This window comes from Crinia signifera, chromosome 6 (assembly GCF_055691185.1).
Source record: "Crinia signifera chromosome 6, ASM5569118v1, whole genome shotgun sequence".
Taxonomy (NCBI): domain Eukaryota; kingdom Metazoa; phylum Chordata; class Amphibia; order Anura; family Myobatrachidae; genus Crinia; species Crinia signifera.
In genome coordinates, this window is record NC_139222.1 from 150,994,111 (window position 1) to 151,020,006 (window position 25,896).

At 44.2% G+C, this 25,896-nt stretch overlaps 1 protein-coding gene across 2 annotated transcripts in view; it reads left to right on the forward strand.

Moving 5' to 3' along the window:
• ERGIC3 (ERGIC and golgi 3) overlaps nt 1-25,896 on the forward strand; it is a 31,425-nt gene continuing 5,529 nt past the window's right edge. Inside the window, exons 1-10 of one of the 2 annotated variants that reach the window (XM_083147641.1) lie at nt 1-178; nt 3,495-3,565; nt 5,285-5,372; nt 5,943-6,062; nt 8,730-8,826; nt 8,924-9,089; nt 11,219-11,276; nt 17,928-17,942; nt 20,238-20,269; nt 22,396-22,492. In XM_083147641.1, the coding sequence (XP_083003767.1) occupies nt 22-178; nt 3,495-3,565; nt 5,285-5,372; nt 5,943-6,062; nt 8,730-8,826; nt 8,924-9,089; nt 11,219-11,276; nt 17,928-17,942; nt 20,238-20,269; nt 22,396-22,492 (901 nt within the window). In that variant the 5' untranslated portion in view covers nt 1-21. The remainder of the gene's footprint in view (nt 179-3,494; nt 3,566-5,284; nt 5,373-5,942; nt 6,063-8,729; nt 8,827-8,923; nt 9,090-11,218; nt 11,277-17,927; nt 17,943-20,237; nt 20,270-22,395; nt 22,493-25,896) is intronic. The other variant, XM_083147642.1, reaches the window with a different exon arrangement.

Genomic DNA, 25,896 nt, shown 5'->3' on the forward strand with positions numbered 1-25,896 from the left:
TATTGGGGCTCTCCTTAACCAATGAGATTAGGACCTATAGACACTGTACCCGGAAGTGGTGCGGCGTTGTCTGTTCTTCCGGTTGAGGAGATGGAGGCGCTTCACCGGCTCCGGCAGTTTGACGCCTATCCGAAGACATTGGAGGACTTTCGGGTGAAGACATGTGGCGGGGCTATAGGTAAGGGCAGCTCCGAACACAGGGAATTTATGCAACAAAGGTGGAAATCCTGAGGAGTAGTGACCCAGATATTCTAGCAGTGACTTCTGAATACTGTGCCCTCTGACAGGCGAACTGTGGGGAATGTACTTCCCACTGTCTACCAGCCAGGCACCCTGGAGGGAATTGTACTCCCGTAATAATCCAGTTTGAAAACCCTGGTGGAATTATACTTACCATAATCCTTCAGGCTGGCACCATGTGGTAATACTTATTCCCACAGTCCTCCAGCCTGGCAAACTGGTGAGTGCTATACTCCCATAATATTCCAGCCTAACAACCCTGGTGGAACTATACTTCCCATAAACCTCCAGTCTGGTACCCTGTGGGAACTATACTTCCCATAATACTCCCTGCCCGGCATTCTGTGGGGACTATAGGGTGCCTAACTGGGAATACTGTGGATAGCAACGTTTACCACACTATACTTTTATAGCAGGTTGAGCTGCTCTACTCATTATGCTCCACAATGATATTTTTCAAACTTGCACACAGGGCCCTGTGAATCTCTGAATATACTGTAGATGCAAGTGAATAGATTCTAGAACAATTTAAGCATGCATTAGCTAGACATAAGGGTATCTTTGCAAAGAAATAAGGATCAAATAGGGTTTGAGGTAACAATATGGTTAAAAAGGAGCAGACTAGGTGGGCAAATGGTCCTTTTATGCCACCAAATTCTGTTTCTAATTGGTGAGATTTTGCAAACACCACATGTTTATCTGAAAACATGTGTTTTTGCGCATCTTTGTCATATTCTCAGTTGGACAGAATTTCACCAGGTCTGTCTTTCTGTGATATTGGTAGTTTTGAGCTGCAATAATGCGGGCACACAGAACCTCCCTGTCACGTGGGAATGTATGTAAAGCTCCATGAGATTCTGAGTCCTGTATATGGGATAGGGAAGCCTGAAACTGACTTACCTCTTGCACCTTGCATGCTGGTGCACCTGCCAATACTAATGATGATTGTGGTAGCTGGTGTCGAATTATTGTCGGCACAAGTTTACGCTTGCAGATTCACAAACCCCCGCAAAATCGCTAATGTCTCACATCAATATATCGTAATAAATCAGGCTTTAATTGTAAGTTTACAGACAATATCATTGTTTTAATACTATGGGGTGAATTCAAATGTCAGCATGCCAGGAGATGGTGCCCAACAGAGCTATTCAGTTGATGCTTTCTTAGAGCTCTTTTGGCTGCTGGCATCTGCACCTCCCGGTGAAAGCTGAAGTGAGTGAAAAGTGACTTATTTGAGCGCTCAAATTAGAATTTTTGTGGCGCGCCTGTTGGTTTCGGCTGGCCTGGCTGCTATGCGTGGCTTAACCTGACCATAATCAACATGATAAAAAGCAACATTTGAATATTGCACTCACTGCAGTCTCCCGTCACTTTAGGATGGGCGTGATAAACAATTGAATTTCCCTCCTATACTGTAAATACTAGGGATCTTGGCATAGTTTGTGTTGTAAAGGATTACACTTCGGTCCAGGTTGCCCTAGATGATTTGCTCCATCGGAGCTCCCAGGTGAACGATGTAGCACTAACACACTGATGTCTTCTGCTCCTAACATGAATCGTTGACTATATATTCAAAATTGAGCAGCATGTACAGGCGATGGGGGATATGTAACAGATTTTGTGAGAACGCACCGTTAACGATATTGGGTGTACACACTAAGCTATATTACAAACAAATGAGCCATATTGTTTGTAATATCGCTTAGGGTGTATGGGCTTTTAGTGTTCATTCTAGCACCCGCTATCTTTGAAAACCCATGCATTTCCTCTTCCCTGCCTGGGGTGTCGCTGTCCGCTGTGGTGTTTCTAGCACAGGTCTGGTTTGCATATCAATGTTGATAGACCGACCACACTGTTCTAGGAGCACTGCAGCAGACAGCGACACCCCAGGCAGGGAAGAGGAACTGCATGTGTTTTCAAAGATAGCAAGTTCTAGAATGAACACTAGCTTTATTCTCTGCTCAGCCACAAAGTTTGATAGCCTGCTTTCTACCTTTATCAGATTAAGGGCCAGATTAATCTAGCCACAGGGTTTAAACTTGCTGATTAGGTGCCCAGAGCTATTCAATTATTTACCACAGTAACCCAAGTTAAGTGCCAGGAGTTATCCGATTACTGCCATGCTCTAGCTGCTCCAGAATTACTAGTAAATGTAGATTTCTGTTCATACCTCATGGGTGCACTCACAGGGCTAGTCAGGGACAGTAATTGAATGGCTCTGGGCAGCTAAACTTAAACTGGATACATACTATAAGATTATCTTTCAAATCTAGTTGGTTGGGACAAAAATCTGGTAATTTATGGGGAAAAATTGCAATCAACCATTTGCTCTCAAAAGATGGAAAATTGACAGATATTACCAGATTTTTATTCCAAGAAATCAGATTGGATAGATAAATTTATCCCCATGCACACTACACTACAGGGCCATATTGGCCGGTACCGTGTGTGGGCGATATTGACCGCACGCACAGAATATCGTCCCCTGATATTGTACAGTGATGTCACTGGGGCCAGCTAAATATGCAGGTCATTTGTCCATATTGCCTAGTTGACCTGAATATTTGAAAGACCACAATCATCGTTAACGGTGCGTGGGAGCACACATAGTTAACTATATTGAGTGTACACACTAGACTATATCGTTCAGAAGACTCTTTCTAAACAATATTGTGAACAATATCCCCAATTGTGTATGGGGCTTTATAGTCTGTATCCAGCTAAAAGCTGGGTACACACCTAAATATATATCTGTTCAATCTGTCTGGTGGGAACAAAAATCTGGCAATGTATGGAAGAAAATGACAATCAACCATTCACTCCCAAATGCTGGGAAAAGGACAATGGATGATCAGACAAGTGCGTTATATTTGTTTGAGTTAATAAAAATATACAAACAATTGCTTTGTTTGCTTTCAAGCATTTGGGAGCAAATTCATTCTCATGGATACATGACCAGATTTTTGTTCCTACCATATAGATTGGACAGATAAATATTTCTGCTGCTTCTGAAATCCAATCCAGCATTCTTAGCATTGTAGGATGAACTGTCATTGTGTATGGACTATTTTATAAATATATATTTTTTTATTTTGATAAATAATTCTATGCTCTTGTCTAGCCTACAACATCTAAGAACTATTTATACATTTTCTGTGCATAATGTTGACTGCTGATGGAAGTAACCTCTGTTTATGACATGCTGTTTTCACAGTTACTTTGTTAACAGATGTAATTTTAATCTTTCCTTCTAGTTACCGTGGTTAGTGGTCTTATAATGCTGATTTTGTTTTTCTCTGAGCTTCAATATTTCCTCACTAAAGAAGTAAGTTTGTTTTCATTATATGTATATATATTATACATAGTTACCAGGGTCTTGCATTAAGAGTCATAAAATTGTAACTTCTCTGTGTATTAGCTTTCCCGTAATGTAATACATTGTGAAGTATAGTAACTGTATATAGTGCCGTGCAGTTTTTTTAAACAGTTATTTTTATTGTAAGAGCAGAGCATGAATACATAAACTTATGTTCAAAAAGCATCAAAGTAAGATCAAGAACAGTATCTCGGTCAGCAGTAGTGTGACATTGGCAAATAAAGAAAAAAAATAGTATTAAACTTCAATACACAAAAACAACAAGGGAGGAAAGTCGACAATTAAAGCTGCACAGTTTGTGTTCTCTATCAATAACCCCATATACTCTTCTGTAATGTGTATGGCGTATCTGGCCATACATCTAGCAATCACTGTAGTCAATTTAAGCCTATGGTTGCCAAGTTAATTTGTTGAAACAGGTGTGATAATTGCCAAGCAAACATTTATATTCATCATAATGACCTGTAATGTTTACCTTTATGTTGGAAATATAATCCTTTTTTTTTTTTCTTCCTAATATAACAAATGTGAGCAAAGCTGGGATTTTTAGCAGCTATTTTGAGCATCTCTCATAGAGAAGTTTGCACTCAAAGGGTAAAGCTTAAAATCACTGTGTACCTTCTGACTATGAACGGTTAACATTTGTCTGTATTCAAACTGTTCTCATCTCCTATGTATTTGTATCGCTTTACTGCAAACTGCCTCTATGCGAGTGAGAAAACAAATATTGAATCTGATGAGGAAAATAATTCCAGCCTAGGGCTCTTCTCGCTGTATGCTTTATCCTTGGTTGGTTTGTAGCAGACTGCAGAGCAGGAGATGTGTAGGTATGGCAGGGTGTGGTGTACTAGGTCAACAATGTCTAGGTCGACCCTCGAATGATCCACATGCACAAGATTGATACAAGAAAATGTTGGCATGGGAAAGGTCAACATGAGTTTTTCACTTTTTTCTTTTTTTTGGTGTCCATTTTGACGCCAACCTTTGCGCCAGGTGCCTCCCTGCACTCAGCACATATTTCCGTTTGGAGTCCTTGTGGATGGTAAAGTATGAGAAAGCAAAAAAAAACCACCTAACATATGGTCGATCGAGACGTTGTCTATCAGATGGCATAGAGGGCTCTCTATACTGATAGTCCGACTTCTAACTTAACATATAACGAGCACTATAGGGCAAATTCAGATCTGAACAGAGGGCTGCAACTTGAAAATAAAATGACCACACGGGCGCACCGTTTGGGGGCAGTAACCCAGCATTATCTGGGAGTGCCCCCAGAAAATGTAGGCGTTCCCCAGCTGTTGGAAGGGATGGCCACTGACGTCCTTCTCCTCACGGCCATCGCAGCACTAAGTCCAGGCTTACTCACCGCTGCGAACAGAGGGAAATAATATTCGATGGTGATTGATTGCAAATTGAATTGCAGCTGTGCACATGGGTGGTAATCAACATGCTATGATGTATTTTTTTTAAATGTAATGATTTACGCTTGCTTTTCAAATGGCAGATAATGCTGGGATTTATAGTAGTGCAGAGGCTTCAGAGCAACAGGTGTCTAGCTTCTTTTGTGTAGTAGTTGCTGTACTGATCGTGTATACATGTATTTCTTTATAGTATTTTCAGTTTTATTTTTGTAGGAATTGTTAATCATCTGTTTTCTTCATTTTTCAGGTCTACCCGGAATTATTTGTTGATAAATCTAGAGGAGACAAGTTAAAGATAAACATTGATATTATATTTCCACATATGCCTTGCGCATGTAAGTAAACTTCAGTTTATTTTATTATACACTTAACGGATATACAGTATGGCGCAGTGGTGGTTTGTCCTGAAATTTCACTGTCAGTGATGTGAATAAACTTGACGTTTAATTGAATAATGTCCTAAACTAGCATACATTTCAGCTATGCTCATTACACAGAGAGAGAGAACTAACATTATACGATTAAAATATGTGGATTTAGGAATTCCAGTGTATATTAAATATTTATTGACCGGTCAGCTGTAAGGGAACTGCCAGGTTTAATAATGTTTATGGAATTAAGCAGTAAAGCAATTGAATCAATGTTTTTTTTTTTTTTTTTGTGTGTGACTCCTCTTTTAGCATAATTCTACCCTGCAATGTCTATTACCCACCCTCATATTTAAGCTGTACGCCATTGATACTGTAAAATTTGTCAATCCTTGTTGCTTGCCTTATTAGTAGGTGGGTTTACTTAGATGAATGTTTAACATGATTTGGCGATTCATATTGCCAAAAATCAGCAACAATTTAACTTGGGAGGTATTTTGTAAATCCGCCTCCTAATCATGTGATTATTGTATGCAGATATAAGCATAGACGCCATGGATGTAGCTGGAGAGCAGCAGCTGGATGTAGAACACAATCTGTTCAAGCAGCGGTTAGATAAAGATGGGAACCCAGTGACCTCAGAAGCAGAGAAGCATGGTATGAGTCTATTTTCCTCAAAATGCTATAAATCTAAGGTTTCAGTTAACCAGTGTCCAGTGCAACCAGAAGTTGTGTTACAGAGATTCATTTGATCTAGTTTAGGTTAAGTACACTTTTAACAAATTTTCCCCTGATTCTCTGTAATGTTCTCGGCATGCATGTGCAAGAAAAGGGGCTTGTAAAAGTGCATGTAAGCGTACCATGGCCCTTATTCTGGTTCCCCCGCAAAGGCAAATTCCTTCTCAAATGGACAAAACCATGTGCACTGCAGGAGGGAAGATGTAACATGTGTAGAAAGTTACTGGCTGCTTTATTTTTACACTGCAATATATATCTCACTTTGAAGTAAAACCCCCACCCAAATCTAATTCTGTTTGAACGAGTGACATCTGCCCCACCTGCAGTGCACATGGTTTTAGCATTTGCGAATGAACCAGAATAAGGGCCCATGAGTATTGGGGATCTGGTCTTGCAGCACACCCCTCTCTGTATGCCTGGTGGATTCGCATAATGGGCCTTATTCTGGTTGGTTCGGATGGATGCGTATTTACGGACTGGAACAGAGTGTTCTTAGCCCCCCCCCCCCCATCATTCGATGGTCGCCGACCATTGAATGCTGGACCCAGTGGTCAGGCAGCACCGAGTGCTCCAGACCACTCGGGCATTTCTCCGTACAAACGCAAGGATATAGGCAGGCAGCTGGCATCCGTATATGTCATATGTCTGCCCCCCACACGTGCGTCATGGCCGCATTACCATACGTACACCCAGCGTTTTCATGGGAACGCCCATGAAACGCAGGGTGTACGCATATGGTAATGAGCCCAAACAGCCCTTCACGCCCCTCTCCACCCCCTGTTCGGATTGTACAGAATTCACGCCGTATTCGGACGTGCGCGGCATTCGCACATGCACAGATACGCCTCTGCACATGCGCAAACACCAACCATAGGTTGTCCATCCGCATTCGGAGCCATCCGACTCAATCAGAATAAGGGCCAATGTCAGGAGGTAGAGATGCTTGGCCATTTGTCAGATTGCCCCTCCACTCCTGGCTGACTCGATAAAATGGGGCAAAATGTGTCTACCCAACACAACATGACTAAGGCACCAGAGTGTATATTATTTTATATAACTTGTATATTGTGTGCGTCTGAGTCTTAATATGAAGCACAAAAGATCTTGACATGTGATTGAAACATTTTGTATGCAGGTTCAGAGACTGTCACACACTGGTATACAAATATTGTATATAAAGTTAACCAGCACAGTCTCGCGCAACCTAGCTTGCCAAGAACTGCTTTTTGGTACAACTGCAGCAAATTGTGCACTTGGCATATTTACTATGTGAAACACGCATACTGTAGGTGGACATTCATTCATTTGTTTTATCATGCCTAGTCTCTCGTGTAAAGTGATGGTAAATCAGTATATGTCTTTATCTTGTTTGGTTCAGCTGCTTAAAATGGCCAAACCTGCCTGAATTTCTGTGCACAACAGGAAATGTGCTGTTTGGGCACACAAACGTCACTAAGTACATTCCTGCTCACTAGCTCAGGGGAGACTGTGAGCAGAAATGCGAATACTGATCGATGTTGCGGCCGAGTGTACCAACAATTGAATTGATCTGTCAGGTGCCTGACAGTTGCAGGGGCAAACCAATTACTTCCCTCCACCCCAGTAGTGTTAGGGAATTTATACAAATGTTTTCAGTTCTGATCAGATGGATCATTCCACTAGTATAGTCTTTCTCAATCATGGTCCTCATGGAGCCCTAACAGAACAGTTTAAGAAATGCCTTAGAATTTAGTAATGCAACAATATGCACTTGCTCTTCTGTAATTTGTTAAAAATAATTGTTTAGTGTATTCTTCAATGTTAATACAATATTTTGTGACAAACTGATTTTGTGCTTATTCACATTCACTTGCTATGTGAACAAGTGACACTGTTTTTAAACAAAGCTCTGTCTTTGATTCATGATACCTCAATAACATTTCTATAAAATAAATGATCTAGTGGTTTGGTTGAATAAAGTGTCCTAGTGAATACTAGTGTCCACACTTCCTCTTCATTTTTTTTTTAAATATTTTTCCTATAAATTTTTATACCCACATACACATAGGGCGTGGCACGTAGATTGTTCCAAAAGGCACAATAAGCAGGAAATATATTAATTAATGTACCTTGTGGAGGCATGTGAGTGCTGCACCTTCTCTATTTGGAGTGAGGTTTTATTTGAGGGCACCAGATCAAGCTTTGTATTGTCAGTTGTTAGTACATTGACTTTCTAGATTTTTAGTTTATATATTATAATTAATTATTGAAAATGTTGGTGCATTTATTTGAAAAATGTCTATTCAAGCTCCCTACCCTTGAACAAGAGGGATATATATATTTGCATATTTGCTCCTTGATAGTGTTTATGTATCCTGGCTTGTGAGCTCTCACAGGGTATGGGTGGAAGGAGGAGGATGCCTGGGAGGGATATTTGAGTAATCCAGTCACAGAGCAGATTGCCTGCACTTGCATATAGGTCTTGTACAAATCTACTTCTCCACATAGGTGATCACTTAACATGTGCTATATTATCAATTGATTTAAATAGGAATATTTACTTGACCTAAACATATGGCACCTGTATTCACGTATGTTCTTTTTCAGACCTAGGAAAAACAGAAGAACCTGTGGTGTTTGACCCCAAAACTTTAGACTCAGATCGTTGTGAAAGCTGCTATGGTGCAGAAACAGATGAGTTTAGGTAATTAGATAATTGTACGGTTTGTCTGTTTTCTAGCTTTGTCTATTTAAACATAATGAGGTTTGTTTTTGTTTTTTAATCCCCTTGACCTGTACAGGTGTTGTAATTCATGTGATGATGTGCGTGAGGCTTACCGTCGGAAAGGGTGGGCATTCAAGACCCCTGATTCAATAGAGCAGTGTAAACGGGAGGGCTTCAGTCAGAAGATGCAGGAGCAGAAGAATGAGGGATGCCAACTGTATGGCTTTCTAGAAGTTAATAAGGTAATATCATTAAATACAGTTCTGACGATACTTTGCCTCAGCCATTATTACATAATTTTGCCCAAAACATATGAGCTGTAGGAGTTAATGGCTTGTAGATTGCTGAAAAATCGGATCAAATAACAAGAAAGTACATCTTACCTTTATACAGGCCTGATACAGAATGTGCTCCCTCCCCCCCCCCCCCCCCCCCCCATTGTCCGGATCAGACAGATATGACGCCAAACACGTCTATGCGCCGGACAGCTTCTCCCGGTATCACCATGGTGATCACTAACAAACAACCAATTTAAAATAACAATGGATCATCATGCAAAATTATATATACTCCTCTGCTCCTGCAGTAAATCTTGTAACTCGAAAATACAAGATACAGGCATATTAATATAGATCTGAATAAACGGAACATCTGTAACTGCAGCAGAAATATTACTGTATAACATAGCCAATGAGAGATTTTAAAATTGCAACGAAAGTAGGATATATAGCATATTTTCCATAAATCAGACATGCTATTGGATGTGTTGGGTGAAGGAGGCACATTCTGTTTAATGTTTGTATAAAGGTAAGATGTAATTTATTAAAGGAGTAAAATCCGAAAGGTTAACTGCATTGTGGTTGTGAGATCTGTGTTTTTTTTATTTTCAAATATTTTATTAAAGAACTGTACAATACAGAAGTTATACAGTACATTAGAATATCTACACATCAAGTGTTAAGTACAATGGAATGGTTAATAAGCGATAAATAAAGTCATTAAATGAGGGGTTGATTCTTTTGTCATTACATGAAATGTCAATCTTCTAGTACACTATGCATCACATAATCTATTCCAAAACAAACATGACTGTGTTATTTAAAGTCCAGTGATTGCTGCTCCAAGTCAGCTTGCAACCTTCACCTATTGGTCTGAGAAGGCACTGTGGCTATATATTGGACTACTGTGGAGTGCTGTTTTTTTTCTACATACCTGTAATATACATATACATATACATCCATCCATCCATCTATATCTGGGGCAAAAAAGTATTTGGAGAGCCACCGATTGTGCAATTTGCTGACCCACTTAAAAAGATCAGAGGTCGGTCATTTCCATCAAAGGTACACTTCAACTGTGAGAGACAGAATGTGGGGGGGAAAAAAACAGGTAATCGCATTGTATGATTTGTAAACAATTTATTTGCATATTCTTGTGGAAAATAAATATTTGGACAATCAAAAAGTTAAACTCAATACTTTGTAATATAACCTTGGTTCACAATTACAGAGGTCAAACTTTCCTGTAGTTCTTGACCAGGTTTGCACACTCTGTAGTAGGTATTTTGGCCTATTTTTCCATGCAGATCTTTCCTAGATCGGTCATGTTTTTGGGCTGTCACCAGGCAACACGGACTTTCAACTCCCTCCATAGATTTTCGATTGGGTAGAGGTCTGGAGACTGGCTAGGCCACTCCAGGACCTTGAAATGCTCTTACAGAGCCACTCCTTAGTTGCTCGGGAGGTTTGTTTGGGGTCATTGTCGTGCTGGAAGACCCAGCCACGTTCCATCTTCAATGCTCTTACTGGGGAAAGGAGTTTTTTTGGCCAAAATCTTGGCCCCATTCTCCATAATCAGTCGTCCTGTCCCCTTTGCAGAAAATAAGCCCCAAAGCATGATGTTTCCACGCCTATGCTTCAGACGGTATTACGTTTTTTGTGATGCCACTCGTCATTTTTCTCCCTCCAAAAACGGCAAGTGGAGTTTATAACAAAAATAATCATTGTATGATTTTTAAACAATTTATTTGTATATTCTTGTTGAAAATAAATATTTGGACACCTACCAACCAGCAAGATTTCTGGCTCTCCACTCGTTACCTGTATTTATGGCAGCTGTTTGAATTAGTTGTCAGTATAAAAGAGGGATTGGGAGAAGGTCATGTGGGCAGATGAGAGCAAAATATAACTTTTTTCCACATTCCATCTCTCAAAGTTGAAGTATACCTATGATGAAAATTACAGACCTCTAATCTTTTTAAGTCGGTCAAATTGCACAAACTGTGGCTGTCCAAATACTTTTCTGCCCCACTGTATGTATGTGATATGTATATGAGGAGTATTCACTTATCACTTGGTTTCATTGTATTTAGGTGGCTGGGAATTTTCATTTTGCCCCTGGGAAAAGCTTTCAGCAATCTCATGTCCACGGTGAGTACTGTACTTCTTTAACAAAAAAGAATAGCATAAGATAAACAGGTCAGCTTCTTTGTATCGCTGTTTAAAGGTAAATATCTATGTTGCATGCTTGAGTTCCTGAACGAGCTAGGTAAAGGTTGTACAGGATCTAAACAGGTATATAAACAAGGAACCGTTTGGGAAATGCAAGAATTGGAACATTATTGTAATGTGCTCCCAATATAAAGGGTTTTAAGTAGTATACACTGTATTTTTATATAAATAAATAAAAAAAAATATATATATATATATATATATATATATATATATATATATATATATATATATATATATATATATATATAGCGCTGTTTATATTATGCTTTGGGATTTTATTTCCTAATATAATATGTTAAATGCTAGGATTACATTGGATAATTTTTTTTTTCTACCATCGTCTCATGGTGGGTAATTATCGCCGTAACCCAACATTTTCTTTGGAATTGCTATGATAACTATAGGAATATCTTGTAATTATAATTTTTTTTAATTGGTATTGACAGATATTCTGCCACTAGGCTTTGCCCAGATTTGTTTCCTATAAAAGCAGAGTTTTTAAAAGAAAACTACCATCCCATAGAAAGTACTTGTTAAATAGGACATATATTCGTTTTTGTGTACTTTTAATGGACATGGGGTCTGATTCTGGTTCACTTTTAAAAGCAAGTTCTTTCTCTAAGGGTTAGATTTGGGTGGGGTATTTACGTCAAACTGATATCTATATTACAGTGTAAAATAAAGCAACCAGTATTTACTCTGTACAGATACAAAATAAGTCGCCCAAATCTAACGGAATGGGATCATTCGTCAGACTGCATTTAGGTCTACAAGCATTAGGTCTACACCATTAGGTAGACTTGCTTTTAGGTCGACCTGACTGAAGGTCGACCTGACTGAAGGTCGACCTGACTATGTGGCATTAATAAAAGATACTTTCTCTATCATCCGGCAGGGGACACTGGCGTTCACGCTGGGTAATAGAGGTGGATGGCTGGGAACTGGCACACTGTAACTTTAAACAGCTGGCTCCTCCCCTCTAGTACCCACAATCCCCAGTTAGAAAAATTGTGCACTGGGAGCTGGCCACGCAGGAGTTTGTCTCCGTTCTAGCATCTCCTTAGTGTTATTTCTAACTTGTGCTCAAAGGTTCTGCTGCTGCAGCTTTGAGATATATATATATATACATTTCTCTCCCTGCAAGGGAGCTTGGCGCCGCTGGCTAGTCCAGCGCTCTGTCAGGGTCTCGTCAAAGACGCCTGCCAGACTTCTGTGTTCCTGCGGTCCCCCTCCAAAGGGACCGTCAGACACTACCTGCCTGCCTGTCTGTCCTGCGGTGAAGACGTCCAATTGTGAGTACCCCTTCAGCGGGGCGTTCTGTCTCAGCTCAGTCAGTGCGCGCGTGTGTACCTGTGGCGCGGCTACCGCCGAGTGCTGAGGGTTTTAACCCTCTCTGGGCGGGAGGCGGCGGCGGGGAGACACGCTGGTAGCGCTGCCGGGAGCAGCTCAGACGCGGTACCGCACGCGGCGGGCGCCATATTTAAAAATCAATGCCGCGGGTGAGGGGGGCTTTGGGGGCAGTGTAAAATGATAATGCTGTAGCGTTTATGCTGTGCTGAATATTGCTGTTTACAGCTTTATTCTAAAAGCGCTGTTTCTGCTTGTCACCTTTTTCCCTTAGGTGCACACAGCAGTGGGACTGTTAACCCTTGGTTCCCCTTGATATAGCTGTATAGCTTTGAGTAAGGGGGAGGGTGTTTTGCTTACAAGGGGGCTGTGCTTCCCTCTGGTGCCCACAGTCCCTTTGCCCCTACACCTCCTGTGTGTCTCTGTAGTGTGTGTGTGTGGGTTCATTTGTCAAAATGACTGGCAAGGCTTCCACAAAAGCCTCTCAAAAGGATTTTTGCTGCATCTCCTGTGGTGTAAAATTCTCGCAGACATCTGCGGAGGGCAAGGCTACTAAATGTGAGGCATGCCGGGGTATAGCTGGCCCTCAGCCTGAGTCTTCTAGCGCGCCTCCTGCTTGGGCTTCCTCATTGGTGGGCGCTATGTCTCAGTTGTCCTCTGAACTGGCGGAGTCCAGGGTGGCTCAGCCAGCGTGGGTCTCTTCTTTAACCAGATCCATGGATTCGTTTGTTTCCTCGGTGTCTGCCCCTGCCATTCAGCAAAGGCGTCCGAAACGGCCGTTGGTACATTACCACGACTCTGATGATTCGGGTGATGATCCGGTGTTTTTGGGTGACGACCTGGACCCGGATTTGGATGATGACCAGGGGGTTCCGCAGGCAACGGATACAGAACCAGCCCCGGCTGGGGTGGAGGCTCTGATAGTTGCGGTGAAGCGGGTCCTTAATTTTCCTGAGGAACCAGAGCCTGTGTCCCAGGATCTAGAGCTCTTTGAGGTACGTCCTAAACAGCTGGTTGTTTTTCCTTTTCCCAAGCAGGAGCAGCTGAATTCCGCATGGTTGAACCCGGATAAGAGGTTCCAGGTTCCGAAGAAGTTCCTTTCATTATATCCTTTTCAGCCGTCTGCACTTGCGCAGTGGGTGACGCCGCCACCTGTGGATGCGTCTTTCTCGCGTCTATCCAAGAAGACTACCCTGCCGGTCCCGGGGGCTACCACCTTAAAGGACCCTGCAGATAGGAAGCTGGAGAATACACTCAAAGCTATCTATGTGGCGTCCGGGACGCAGCTGCGTCCAGCAGTGGTTTCAGCCTGGGTAAGTAAGGCTGTTTCTAAATGGGCGGAACAGTTAATCCAGGGCCTGGAAGAGGGGGTTCCCCGCCAGGATTTAAGGGTTCTGGCAGAGCATATCCGAGAATCGGCTGATTTCCTTACGGACGCGTCCAAGGACATCACGACGGTTGCTACCAGGGTATCGGCTAACTCTATCGCCGCCAGGAGAGCCTTGTGGTTGCGGTCTTGGCAAGCGGACATGGAGTCGAAGAAGGCTGTAGAGGCCTTGCCGTTTACTGGAGACATGCTGTTCGGCCCTGAGCTGGATAAGTGGATCTCCCAGGCCACGGGAGGTAAGTCGGCTTTTCTGCCGTCTGCTCCTCCACCGGCGAGACGGCAGTACACGGGGCCATCGTTCAATTCTTTTCGCCCACAACAGTCCTTTCGCGGCAGGGGAAGAGGCTCTTCCTCTTCCTTTCGTGGGTCCCGTGGTAAGACAAGAGGACAGCCTGCGGCCAGGGCCCAGTTGCCCAAGCCCCAGGAGAAGCCTGCAGCGTGACTATCCTCCAGCCATGCTGGGGGATTCTCAGGTCGGGGCCCGTCTTCTGGAGTTTCGACAGCAGTGGCTTGCCACCACGTCGGATCCTTGGGTCCGTCTGCTTATTTCAGACGGATACAAGATTCAGTTTGCGGGTCCCCCACCTTCAAGATTTTTCACAACTGCTCTGCCACGCGAGCAGGAGAAGAGAGTACAGCTGCAAGGGGCTATAGAGAAGCTTTTGAAATCCAGAGTGATCATGCCGGTGCCTTTCAGGGAGAGGGAAAGAGGATTTTACTCAAATCTTTTCACGGTTCCCAAGCCAGATGGATCCGCCAGACCCATTTTAAACCTCAAGGCACTCAATTTGTACGTCCAGTACCATCCGTTCAAGATGGAGTCAATACATTCTGTCATAGCCTCTCTGGAGCCCCAGGAGTTCTTGCTTTCTTTAGACATAAAGGATGCGTACCTCCACGTCCCTATATGGATCCACCATCAATCTTTTCTCAGGTTCGCTGTTGGACAGGAGCATTTCCAATTCCGAGCTCTTCCGTTCGGGCTGTCCTCAGCCCCTCGCGTTTTTACGAAGCTGTTGTCAGTCCTGCTAGCTTGTCTGAGGCTTCAGGGCATCAATATCGTGCCGTACTTGGACGATCTCCTGATAAAAGCATCATCCCCTTCGATTCTGCAGGAGCATGCTCACAGAACGATTCTGTTCCTGACGCAGCACGGGTGGATAATGAATTATCCAAAGTCCTCGCTGGTACCGTCCCAGCGCCTGCAATTCCTGGGCCTGTTGCTGGATACCAGCGCACAGAGAATATTCCTGCCAGAGGACAAGATCAACTCCATCCGGTTGTTGGTGCGTCAGATTCTACTCCACAAGAGAGTTCAGATCCTGCTTTGCATTCGACTGATAGGAAAGATGGTGGCAGCTTTCCCGGCGCTTCAGTTCGGGAGGCTCCACTCTCGAACCCTTCAGTTGGACTTGCTTCGTCAATGGTCAGGCTCTCACCTGTTCATCCACCGGAGGGTACAGCTATCCAGTCGAGCAAGGTCGTCACTGCTGTGGTGGCTACACAGACAGAATTTGACTCAGGGCCGACGGTTCGCCATATGGGATTGGATAGTTCTGACAACAGACGCCAGTCTCACAGGTTGGGGCGCGGTCATTCTAGATCGTCGTCTACAGGGTCTCTGGAGTCAGTGGGAAGCAAGTCTGCCCATAAACGTCCTGGAGCTCAGGGCAATTCTCAATGCTCTACTGGCCGTTCCAGACATGGTTCGGGGGAAGACTGTCAAGGTCCAGTCGGACAACGCGACGGCTGTCGCGTACCTCAACAGACAAGGAGGCACCAAGAGCAGGGGCGCCATGAAGGAGGCCGCAAGGATCCTACACTGGGCGGAGAGACACGAAGTCATTCTGTCGGCAGTATACCTGCCAGGAGTCGACAATTGGGAGGCCGACTTTCTGAGCAGGCAGAAGTTTCATCCGGGGGAATGGTCTCTGCATCCCGATGTGTTTCAGGAGCTAGTCAGGAGATGGGGTCTGCCTCAGGTAGACCTCATGGCCTCCAGGCAGAACCATCAGCTTCCCCGTTACGTATCACGAACAAGGGACGCCGCAGCTTGGGCAGTGGACGCTCTGGAGGTTCGGTGGCCCTTCCACTTCGTCTACCTATTTCCTCCGATTCCTCTTCTAGGAAGGATACTCAAAAAGATAAGAAGAGAAGGGGTCCGAGCCGTGTTGATAGCTCCATTCTGGCCCAGACGCACTTGGTTCGCCGAGATTCAGTCCCTGCTCATAGACCAGCCTTGGACACTCCCGGACAGGCCGGATCTCCTACAGCAGGGACCATTTCTGCACCCGGCACTGAAGCCACTCCGTTTAACGGCGTGGCTATTGAAGAAGACATCTTAAGGAAGAAGGGGATACCGGCCTCAGTAATCCCCACGATGTTGGCGGCCCGTAAGCCGGTTTCCGCAAGACATTACCACCGGATATGGCGAGCATATTCCACTTGGTGTTCCGCTCGGGGTTACCCGTTCAGGAGTTTTCATCTGCCTAGGCTTCTTCGTTTTCTGCAGTCGGGGTTGGATTCAGGGCTTCGTCTAGCTTCCCTGAAGGTCCAGGTTTCTTCACTGTCCATTCTGTTTCAGAAGAGGTTGGCTTCGCTGCCAGAAATCAAGACGTTTTTGCAAGGGGTGGCCAGAGTCCAGCCCCCCTTCGTTCCTCCTACGCCGCCGTGGGATCTGCCTTTGGTTTTGCGCTTCCTGCAGTCCGATACTTTTGAACCATTGGAGCAGGTAGATTTAAAATTCCTGACATGGAAGACAGTTACGCTGTTGGCTCTGGCTTCGGCAAGGAGAGTCTCAGAGTTGGGTGCTCTGTCTTGCCGGGCACCTTTTCTTGTTTTTCATTCGGACAGGGCGGAGCTTCGTACGAGGGCCTCCTTCCTGCCTAAAGTGGTTACTTCTTTTCATGTGAATCAACCGATTGTCATCCCTGCCTTTACGGACTCCGACCCGCAATCGGTCTCCCTGGATGTGGTCCGAGCTTTGCGAGTTTATGTGTCCAGAACTGCGTCCTTGAGGAAATCAGACGCCCTATTTGTCCTGTATGACGCCCTTAAACGGGGTTGGCCGGCCTCTAAGCAGACCATAGCTCGCTGGATCAAGCTCACTATTAGGCAGGCCTATTTGGCTGAAGGTAGGGCTCCGCCTTCCTCTATCACAGCTCACTCCACCTGGTCGGTGGGCACGTCGTGGGCGGCGCGACGAGGCGCGTCTTCAGTTCAGTTATGTAGAGCGGCTACTTGGTCGTCCTCTCACACCTTCATTAGGTTCTATAGATTCGACACGTTCGCCTCGTCAGCGGCGGATTTTGGTCGATTGGTCTTGCAGGCTCCTCCGAGTTCTCCCGCCCAAGGGGGAATCTTTGGAACCTCCCCAGCGTGAACGCCAGTGTCCCCTGCCGGATGATAGAGAAAAGAGGAATTTGGTACCTACCGGTAATTCCGTTTCTCTGAATCCGCAGGGGACACTGGCCTCCCTCCCTACTCTGGTCGCCTGCCGGTCATTGTTGTCATGTGTGTACAGTTGTTGTTGTCTGTATATATGCATATATGTGTAAATATGTGGTTATTTGTCAGTAGTAGTCTGGTGTCCTTCCTCTCGTTCCAATTTTCCTAACTGGGGATTGTGGGTACTAGAGGGGAGGAGCCAGCTGTTTAAAGTTACAGTGTGCCAGTTCCCAGCCATCCACCTCTATTACCCAGCGTGAACGCCAGTGTCCCCTGCGGATTCAGAGAAACGGAATTACCGGTAGGTACCAAATTCCTCTTATTGTGTAATTAAGAAAACATTTTCTCCTTTTTTTTTTTTTCCCCCTGCCTACTCCTCTGTGCAGTACACGCGGTTGAGAGTAAGTTGGAAACATGTTTTCTTCTTTAACTTATGGTCGTGGCAATGATGGCACTTCCTGTGTGCTTCTTAGTAGTAGCTTTGGGGGCGATGTCCATGAAAAATGATGAGCACTGTAGTCCTTTGTGCAGAGGGCTGTTTTAAAGGTCAAGTTTTTTTGCAAAGTTGGTAGTTTAGAGCGAGCCTGATACAATGACTGATTGCTGTACTGTTGAGCACTTTGTTCCTAACTGTAACCATACACTTTCCCTACAGTGTCGGCATCTTTTGGCTTTTCACGCTATAGCTGCTTTTCTTGGGGCTGATGTAGAAAACTTTCTAAATAGGACTTGCCTGTGGTGATTAGATTGTATAGGTCATTTCTCAATTAAGACGGTCACCTCTAGCAGAAGGTTTGCAGTTCTCTCATAACTGGTTAGAGAGGCCGTTATACAATAATTTAGCCACCTACTCGATATACTACTACTAAAATAATCTATCCGGTTATTTTATCTTACATTTTTCGGAGGGAATTGTTGGGAAATATCAGTAAGCGTGGGTGCAGTTCCCCATTTGCTATAAATACAGTGTGACGTGTGCACAGTAATGAGAACCTGAAGTACGGTACAAATTACAGCTGTTCTCTCCCTAATGGGCAGATTACAAATACAGCAATTTCTTCAGGGTCTCTTATTAGCCACAATGTACTTTTATGCCAGAACATTTATGAGCACAGAATACTTGTATGTGTAACATAGGGTATAATAATAAGAGTATTCTCACCAGAAGAACTGTATCCACCATGCAAATATTATGAGGCAGCAGAGCGGTTGGATGAGGTAGTGGCCCAGTCTCAGGAGGGATACGTTTGAATGTCTGCCTTCCTATGCTGAGGACTGCCATACTGGATTTTGCTCCGAAATAAATCCAGCTTTATTCAAGGCATATATATGTAATATCATTGCTACACCTAGTTCCTTACAGATCTAGGCATTCAAATCCAGTATACACTTAATTTAAGTCCAAATTGAGCTAAATTCCACAACATCTCGACCACTGCCCTATCTGACTAGACGATGGTTAACACTACTCAATAACACCATTGTACTCATGATTCATCAATACAGTTATGCTTCAATATCTCCGGTCACACTTACCCGTAACATTGACTTTTCAATTGAATTGTTATATACGTTATCACAACCATCTGTATGTTTTGTTAAATACGCTATGTAACTACATTTATTCAATAAAATTTATGATAAAAAAAAAAAAAAATCCAGTATACAGTAATTTGATCAACACATATGAGGTTGACATGGGTCGGTAGGGTGGAAGGTCGACAGTCAAAAAGTTGTCATGAGTTTTTCACATTTTTGTGAGCCAATGGGGTATCCTCTAGGGCAGGCATGTCCAAACTATGGCCCTCCAGATGTTGTAAAACTACATATCCCAGCATGCCTTGCCATAGTTTTAGCATTCCCTGATAGCAAAACTGTAGCTTGTAGTTTCACAACATCTGGAGGGCCATAGTTTGGACATGCCTGCTCTAGGGCGTGAAGGGAGATTACACTTTGACATGTCCGTGTTGACTTTGTCGTCATTTGGGGAATATGAAAAATAAATGTTGACCAAATGCTTGTTCACCTTCCAGCACTGTTGACCTATTTCATGTGTCATCTCAGCCATGTCAGATTCAGACACTTTGTGCAGAATTACATTTTAATTACACAAAATTACATGGAGAATGCAACAAAATATGCTGCACTAAATAAGAAACTGTAAATAAATGATGGCTTTTTCCTTGTGGCTGTGCAATTTCTTACAAGTAGTGATCCTTCCAAGATCAGGGCAGGGCATCTGGGGAAAGGGGGGCACTACACTGGGGAAAGGGACCATTACACTGAATGTAATGGTCCCTGCACGCCAACATCACTAATGTGGGAGGTCCTGCCCACTAACATCTCTGTGGGGGCATGCTGGGCTTCCCCCAACCATTGGGCCCGGCTGTTTTAGCAGGGCGCTACTAAACGAGCAGGGCACAATTTTCCCTTTAAAAATTGAGCTTCTAAAACAGCCTACAGTGAAATAGGCCCTAAGAACTGCTGATACTAGTGCACAATTCTTAAGATGTGAACAAACAATGTGATGTCTAGTTTCCATATGGCATTTATCTTGACCTGTAAAGTAAATTATACACCTAGTATGATTGAGTCATATCTCTGGTAGCAGCAATGTCACTGAGCCATTTAGCTATTTATAGTATTGAAATATAAATATACTAATCATTTTTATTTATTTTTTTCCCTTTTAACAGTCCATGACTTGCAGAGCTTTGGACTTGACAATGTGAGTGTTATTGTATATGTCACTGTTGTTAAAACTAGATTCAAAAATGTCATTTAATCTCAGAATTGATCATATTTTATGGAAACATATAAACATTATGGGTTTTGTAGAACTCATCTGAGAGCAATTCAATTAGCCAGCAGAACCTTTTGCTTGTTTTAGATCATACACTATAGTAAAGTAATGGTTAATAATTGGCCGCAATTTGTGCCAAAAGTCATGGGATAGGAGCCTAATATCTTGAAGGACCCCCTCTATCCCTTCAACACAGCAAGTTGATGTGGCATTGATTCTACAAGTGGATGGAAGACCTGAAGAGGATGACCCGTGCCACCTGGATAGCTTCAGCTTGCTGATATTTATAGACGCAGGATCTTGTGTGCGATTGGACCTCTCCACCATGTTCTATAAATGCTCAATTTGGTTAATGTCAGGCAAAAATGGGGGCCACATCATTCATTTGAGCCCTCCATAATGCTCCTCAAAACAATTCTGTATAACTTTGTACGGATGATACAATACATTATCCTGCTGGGTTATTGGGGGTACATGAAGTCCATGAGGATCTGCAAATGGGCACTGAGCATTGCAATGTAGCAGTTACCATGAACCAGGAGACTCCACCTATGCCATGTGAACACATTGTGCACCATTCTGGAACAAAGATTTGTCTGCACGGTGCCTCAGACAACTGAGGTCCATGGCCTCATGTGGTCTGCACCACACCCATACCTTAACATCTGCCTGAAACAATGTAAACCATGACTCATTGGATAACGATACATGTTGCCAGTACTCAGGATCCAATTACAGCCATCACATGCCCATGTGAGGTGCTGTGCCTGGCATCGTAGTATTAGCATAAGCACTTCTCCCATATCCCTTGGTAGCTAAAGAACACTGTACTGACCTGCTGGATATGGATATGTATCTGGTACCTCCTGCATTGAATGTAGATGGGTTTTGAGCCAGTGATACTTGTTTGTTACCATGGACAATTCTCGCCAGATGCTACTGGTTGCTTTTTTTTTAAGCACCTGTGGTCGGCCACTACGTTTTCCATGGTGGATGGAAATGCCTTCCATGAGGTATTACTGGTACGCATGTGTCACCAGAGATCGAGGAATGATAATTTGTCTGCCCAACTTCAGAAATGGAATGTCACATCCATTGGGCACAACTATAATGCCCAGTTCGAACTCCGATTCACGTTGCATTGACATGTTCAGACTAGCTGGGGTACAAATGGTGTCATGAGAGTTCATATTATAATTGAAAAGGTCTGAGCATTTCCAAAACCTCACAGTACTGGGTGGGGTATGCCAGGCCAACAGTCGGGATTCCGTGGTCAGTATACCAACACCGTAATCCTGACTGCCGTCCTCCCCCTGTAGGAGGGTAAACTCTAAGAGAACTCTTGTGGGCTCAGTCGCTCACTCTCTATGGGGTTGTGGACCCCCATGAGAGAGAATATCCCCTGTAAATCAGGCATTTAACAGTATGGATTCCGATGTCGGTATAGGGACAGTCTGCATTCCTACTGTCTGGAGGTCATCCAGCACCCCACAGTACTGTGGCGAAACCTACCATTACCTTGACATCATTTTTTTTCGTGACTTTTGGTAATTCAGTGTACTACACATTAGAGATAAATGCAAAGGTTATACAGTGTTAAACGTCCAGCAAATCAGCTCCCAACTGTCATGTTATATGTTGCATTTGAAAAAAAGACAGTTGGGGGTGATTGGCTGGACCTTTATCACCCTCGCATTTAACGCTCTTTAAGGCTTAATACATCTGCCCCAATGCCCACAAATGTAATCATATTCTGTGAAGAATGGTACTATATTTGTTCTGGTGTGGTCACTAAATATATCAAACCTTGGAGAGCTACAGTGTAGCAATAAACTTGCACGTCAGCTACAAACTGTCATTTTACACGCTGTTTGATTCGTCGCTCCTAAAGTGATATAATGGCAGAGTAAGTCTATCCTATCATTCCTCAATGTATCAGCCACCCTTGAGTCTGAATGTTTCCCTGTTCTAACAGTTGTTCGTTTAATCATTTGGCATATAAATGAAACTAGTATTTCCTGTGTTATGACTGGTGTGCGCTTACCTTTTAGATAAATATGACACATCATATGAGGCATCTCTCATTTGGAAGAGATTATCCAGGTCTAGTAAACCCTCTTGATGGGACAAGTGTGGCAGCCATGCAAGGTAAGCCTTTGAAGGCTCTTTGTTTCCCTCATTGGAGTGCCCCTCTATAGTACAATTAATTTGGGTATGTCTTGATTCTTTCTTGCCCTCCTTACAGCCAAACACTCAGGTGTGTAAGGAGTACCCAGCGTACATTACCTTCCTGGTACAGTCTCTCCTTGGCTATGCTCACTTACTTCTAGCCCGTTTCTGGGATAATCGGTCGACAGTCACTAGGTTGACCACTGTTGATTGACAGTATCTAGGTTGACACCTACGTTGTCGACATACCCTAGTTTGACAGTGACAGAAGGTCTGCACAAGCTTAAGGTTGACATGTACATGGTCAAAACTCAATATGTCAACACAAGTTTTCAGGTTTGTTGTCTGTGTTGACATATGTCGACATGGACACCATATAAGTGTACCACGTCCCCTCTCATGACTCGCTGTGCTCTGCACACTATTATAATCTAACCCTGTGCTCACTTGGATAATAAAGTATGTACCAAGTCGGTATAAAGAAAAAAAACAACCTAGTGTCCACCATGTACATGTCTAACTTAACCGTGTATCGACCTTCAGCCATTGTCGACCTAGGGTATGTCTACTATTCTTAGGTTTCACCTAAAAGTGGTTGACCTAGTGACTGTCGACCTAGAGACTGGCTACCCTGAGCACTGATATGCTTTTAGAGAACCATTCCAGACAGTGCTCACACATTTAGTGAATGAAGTACAGTTAACTCAAAATGACATTAGGGCAAATAGCGTTTTAGAGGACAGTATCTGTATACTTGCGTGGGGTGTATTCAAACTGAACTCTAAAGTGCAGAGTAAATATAAAGCAGCCAGTGTTTGCACTGCACAGAAACACCCCCCCACCCCCCACCTAAAGCTAACTCTGCACATTACATTTGCCCCTTCTGCAGTGCAGCATGGTTTTACCCATTAAAGAAAAAAATGTGGTTTGTGATCAAGTCTTAATTGGGCCTTATGTCGTCTTTTACTTAAATAATGATATGCCTACCTCTCTTTAATGGCCCAGATGTTTTCAATGTGTTTTTCTTCATTGACCCCCCATGGCAGCCAATACTATGGGTTCACACCCCCTTCCTCCGAGATAGACAGGACTGAATAAGCTTGTTGGACTGCCCACTCCCGGGATAAAACCTGGCTCCTTCCCTACTCTGTCTTTTTTTTTTTTCTTGTCTCCGTAGGTAGAGGACAGTGTAGGTTTGTTTGTTTCTTGTATATGAGATTACCTATTATTTGCGGTGGTCCCCTGGGGGGAAGAAGGACAAGTGGAGTGTGGCTTTTGCATCCTGCCACCTCTATGGGGATTCGGAGGGAGCGTGCCCCAGAGGAAGTGTGCCCATTCCCCTGCCCCAGGTGTGGGCTGTGAGATGCGCTGCCGGGTATCAGCATCTGCCTGCACAATCCTGCTCCGTGTCAGTGTACTTACCTCCAGTGGGTTTTCTCTTGTGTGGCCGGAGTCTGGCGGTGAGCTGGTCTTGCAGTCAGCGAGACACCCCCCCTGTTTATAGTTAGTTAAGATTTCCTCTGCTTGCCTTTTAGTGTGCCCTATCAGGATGCAGGTAAGAGGACTGCTAAGAAGAGGAATATTGTATGTTGTGCAGCCTGTGATAAGCCAGCTAAGGATGTTTTTTTTTTGTGAGGGCAGTACTCAACCTCCAGAACCTGTAGTGAATCAGGTGAGCACCTTGCGTGAGCTTATGGAGTGGATGAAGAGGTCCTTTGTCTCTAAGGAGGCGTTCCTATTACTTCAGTCGGCAAAGAGATCCAGGTCTCCGGCAGGTTTTAGCGATGAGGATTCAGGGTCGTCAGGGGAGAGATTCGAAGAGAGCGACTCCAGTGTGGAGTCGGGAGAGATTAAAAAGGAAAACAGGCTATTTAATCTGGAGCTGGTTGAGAGCCTGTTGAAGAATATTTACAAGACCATAAGGCAGGCATTCCCAACCACGGTCCTCAAGGCACACCAACAGTGCAGGTTTTAGTGATATCCAGTGGAGGTTGTTCCAGAGTGTCAGTGTGGCAGAGGGTTTTACTCAAGTCTGTTCCTGGTGGAGAAGAGTTCAGGTGGGTTCAGAATGATTCTGGACCTAAGGAAGCTCAATTCCTTCATCTATGTGAGCAGGTTCCGTATGGAAACACTGAAGACCATCTTGGCCGGGATCAGAAGAGGCGATTTTCTAGCCTCATTGGATCTGAGGGATGCTTACGATCACATTCCAATACACCAGAGCAACAGGAGGTTCCTCAGGTTTACCTGTCTGCCGTTCGGCCTGTCCACCTCCCCCAGAGTCTTTACGAAAGTGCTAGTGACGTTGGTTGCTCTTCTGCAAGAAGAAGGTGTCCAGGTATGGCCATACCTGGATGGCATTCTAGTCACAAGCAATTCAGAGATAAGGTTGAGGAAGGATTTGGCTTTGGTCATACACTTTCTTCAGATACACGGATGGATCATCAATTGGAAGAAGTCAGCTGGAGAATATCCAGTTCCTGGGGACTCTGATAGATACCAGGAAGTTCAGTGTGCGTCTTTCCAGAGAGAGGTATCTGAAGATTGAGAGTTGGCTCGGGCCGTGATGGGACGAAAGCGGATCCTTCTGAGACTGGGTTTAAGGCTTCTAGGAATGTTGTCATCCGCCATCGGAGTTGTCCCTTGGGCTCAATGGAGGTCGCGCCCACTTCAGCGGGGCTTGCTCCTGTATCTCAGGAAATGATCCAGACTGGGTACTTTAGTGGAGTTGAGCCCAGAGATCAGGGCTTCCCTCAGCTGGTTGGGGGCAAGCAGAGATCTGGAGAGAAGAGCGACCTCGCTGAAGCTTCCCAGATATGTGGTTGTTACCACAGATGCCCACACGGCTCAGCTTGTGGTTCAGTGTACCTGGACTGCTGCAGAAAGTCATATGTCCTCCAATTGGTGGGAGACAGAGGCGGTATAGAGAGCGATCTGTCGGTTCAAGGGGAAATTGAGGAGTGCATCTCAGAATCTTTTCTGACAATGGGCCTGATTCAGATACATTCGGTACTGCGTGCATTCACACCCATGCCGGCGTGGGTGGGGGGGGGGGAGGGGGCGCGCCGGGCTGCCCCATTACAATATGGGAACGCCCAGCGTTCCATGGGCGTTCCCATGGTAATGAGGCAGTGACGCGGGTGTGGGGGGCAGGTAGCTGACATCACCGGATGACAGCTGCCCACCTATATCCACGCCAGCGTGCACGCAAATGTAAGTAACTGAAAAGTCACTTATATATGCGTGCACGCTAAGCATCATTCGATGGTCGGTTACCTGAGCCATGTGAATGGATGTTTATGCAAAACATCCATTCGCAGCTGTTTGTGCGAAACCGCAGTTTGAGGGGGCGGCGGGGGGGCGGTCGTTCGCCGGCCGGGTTT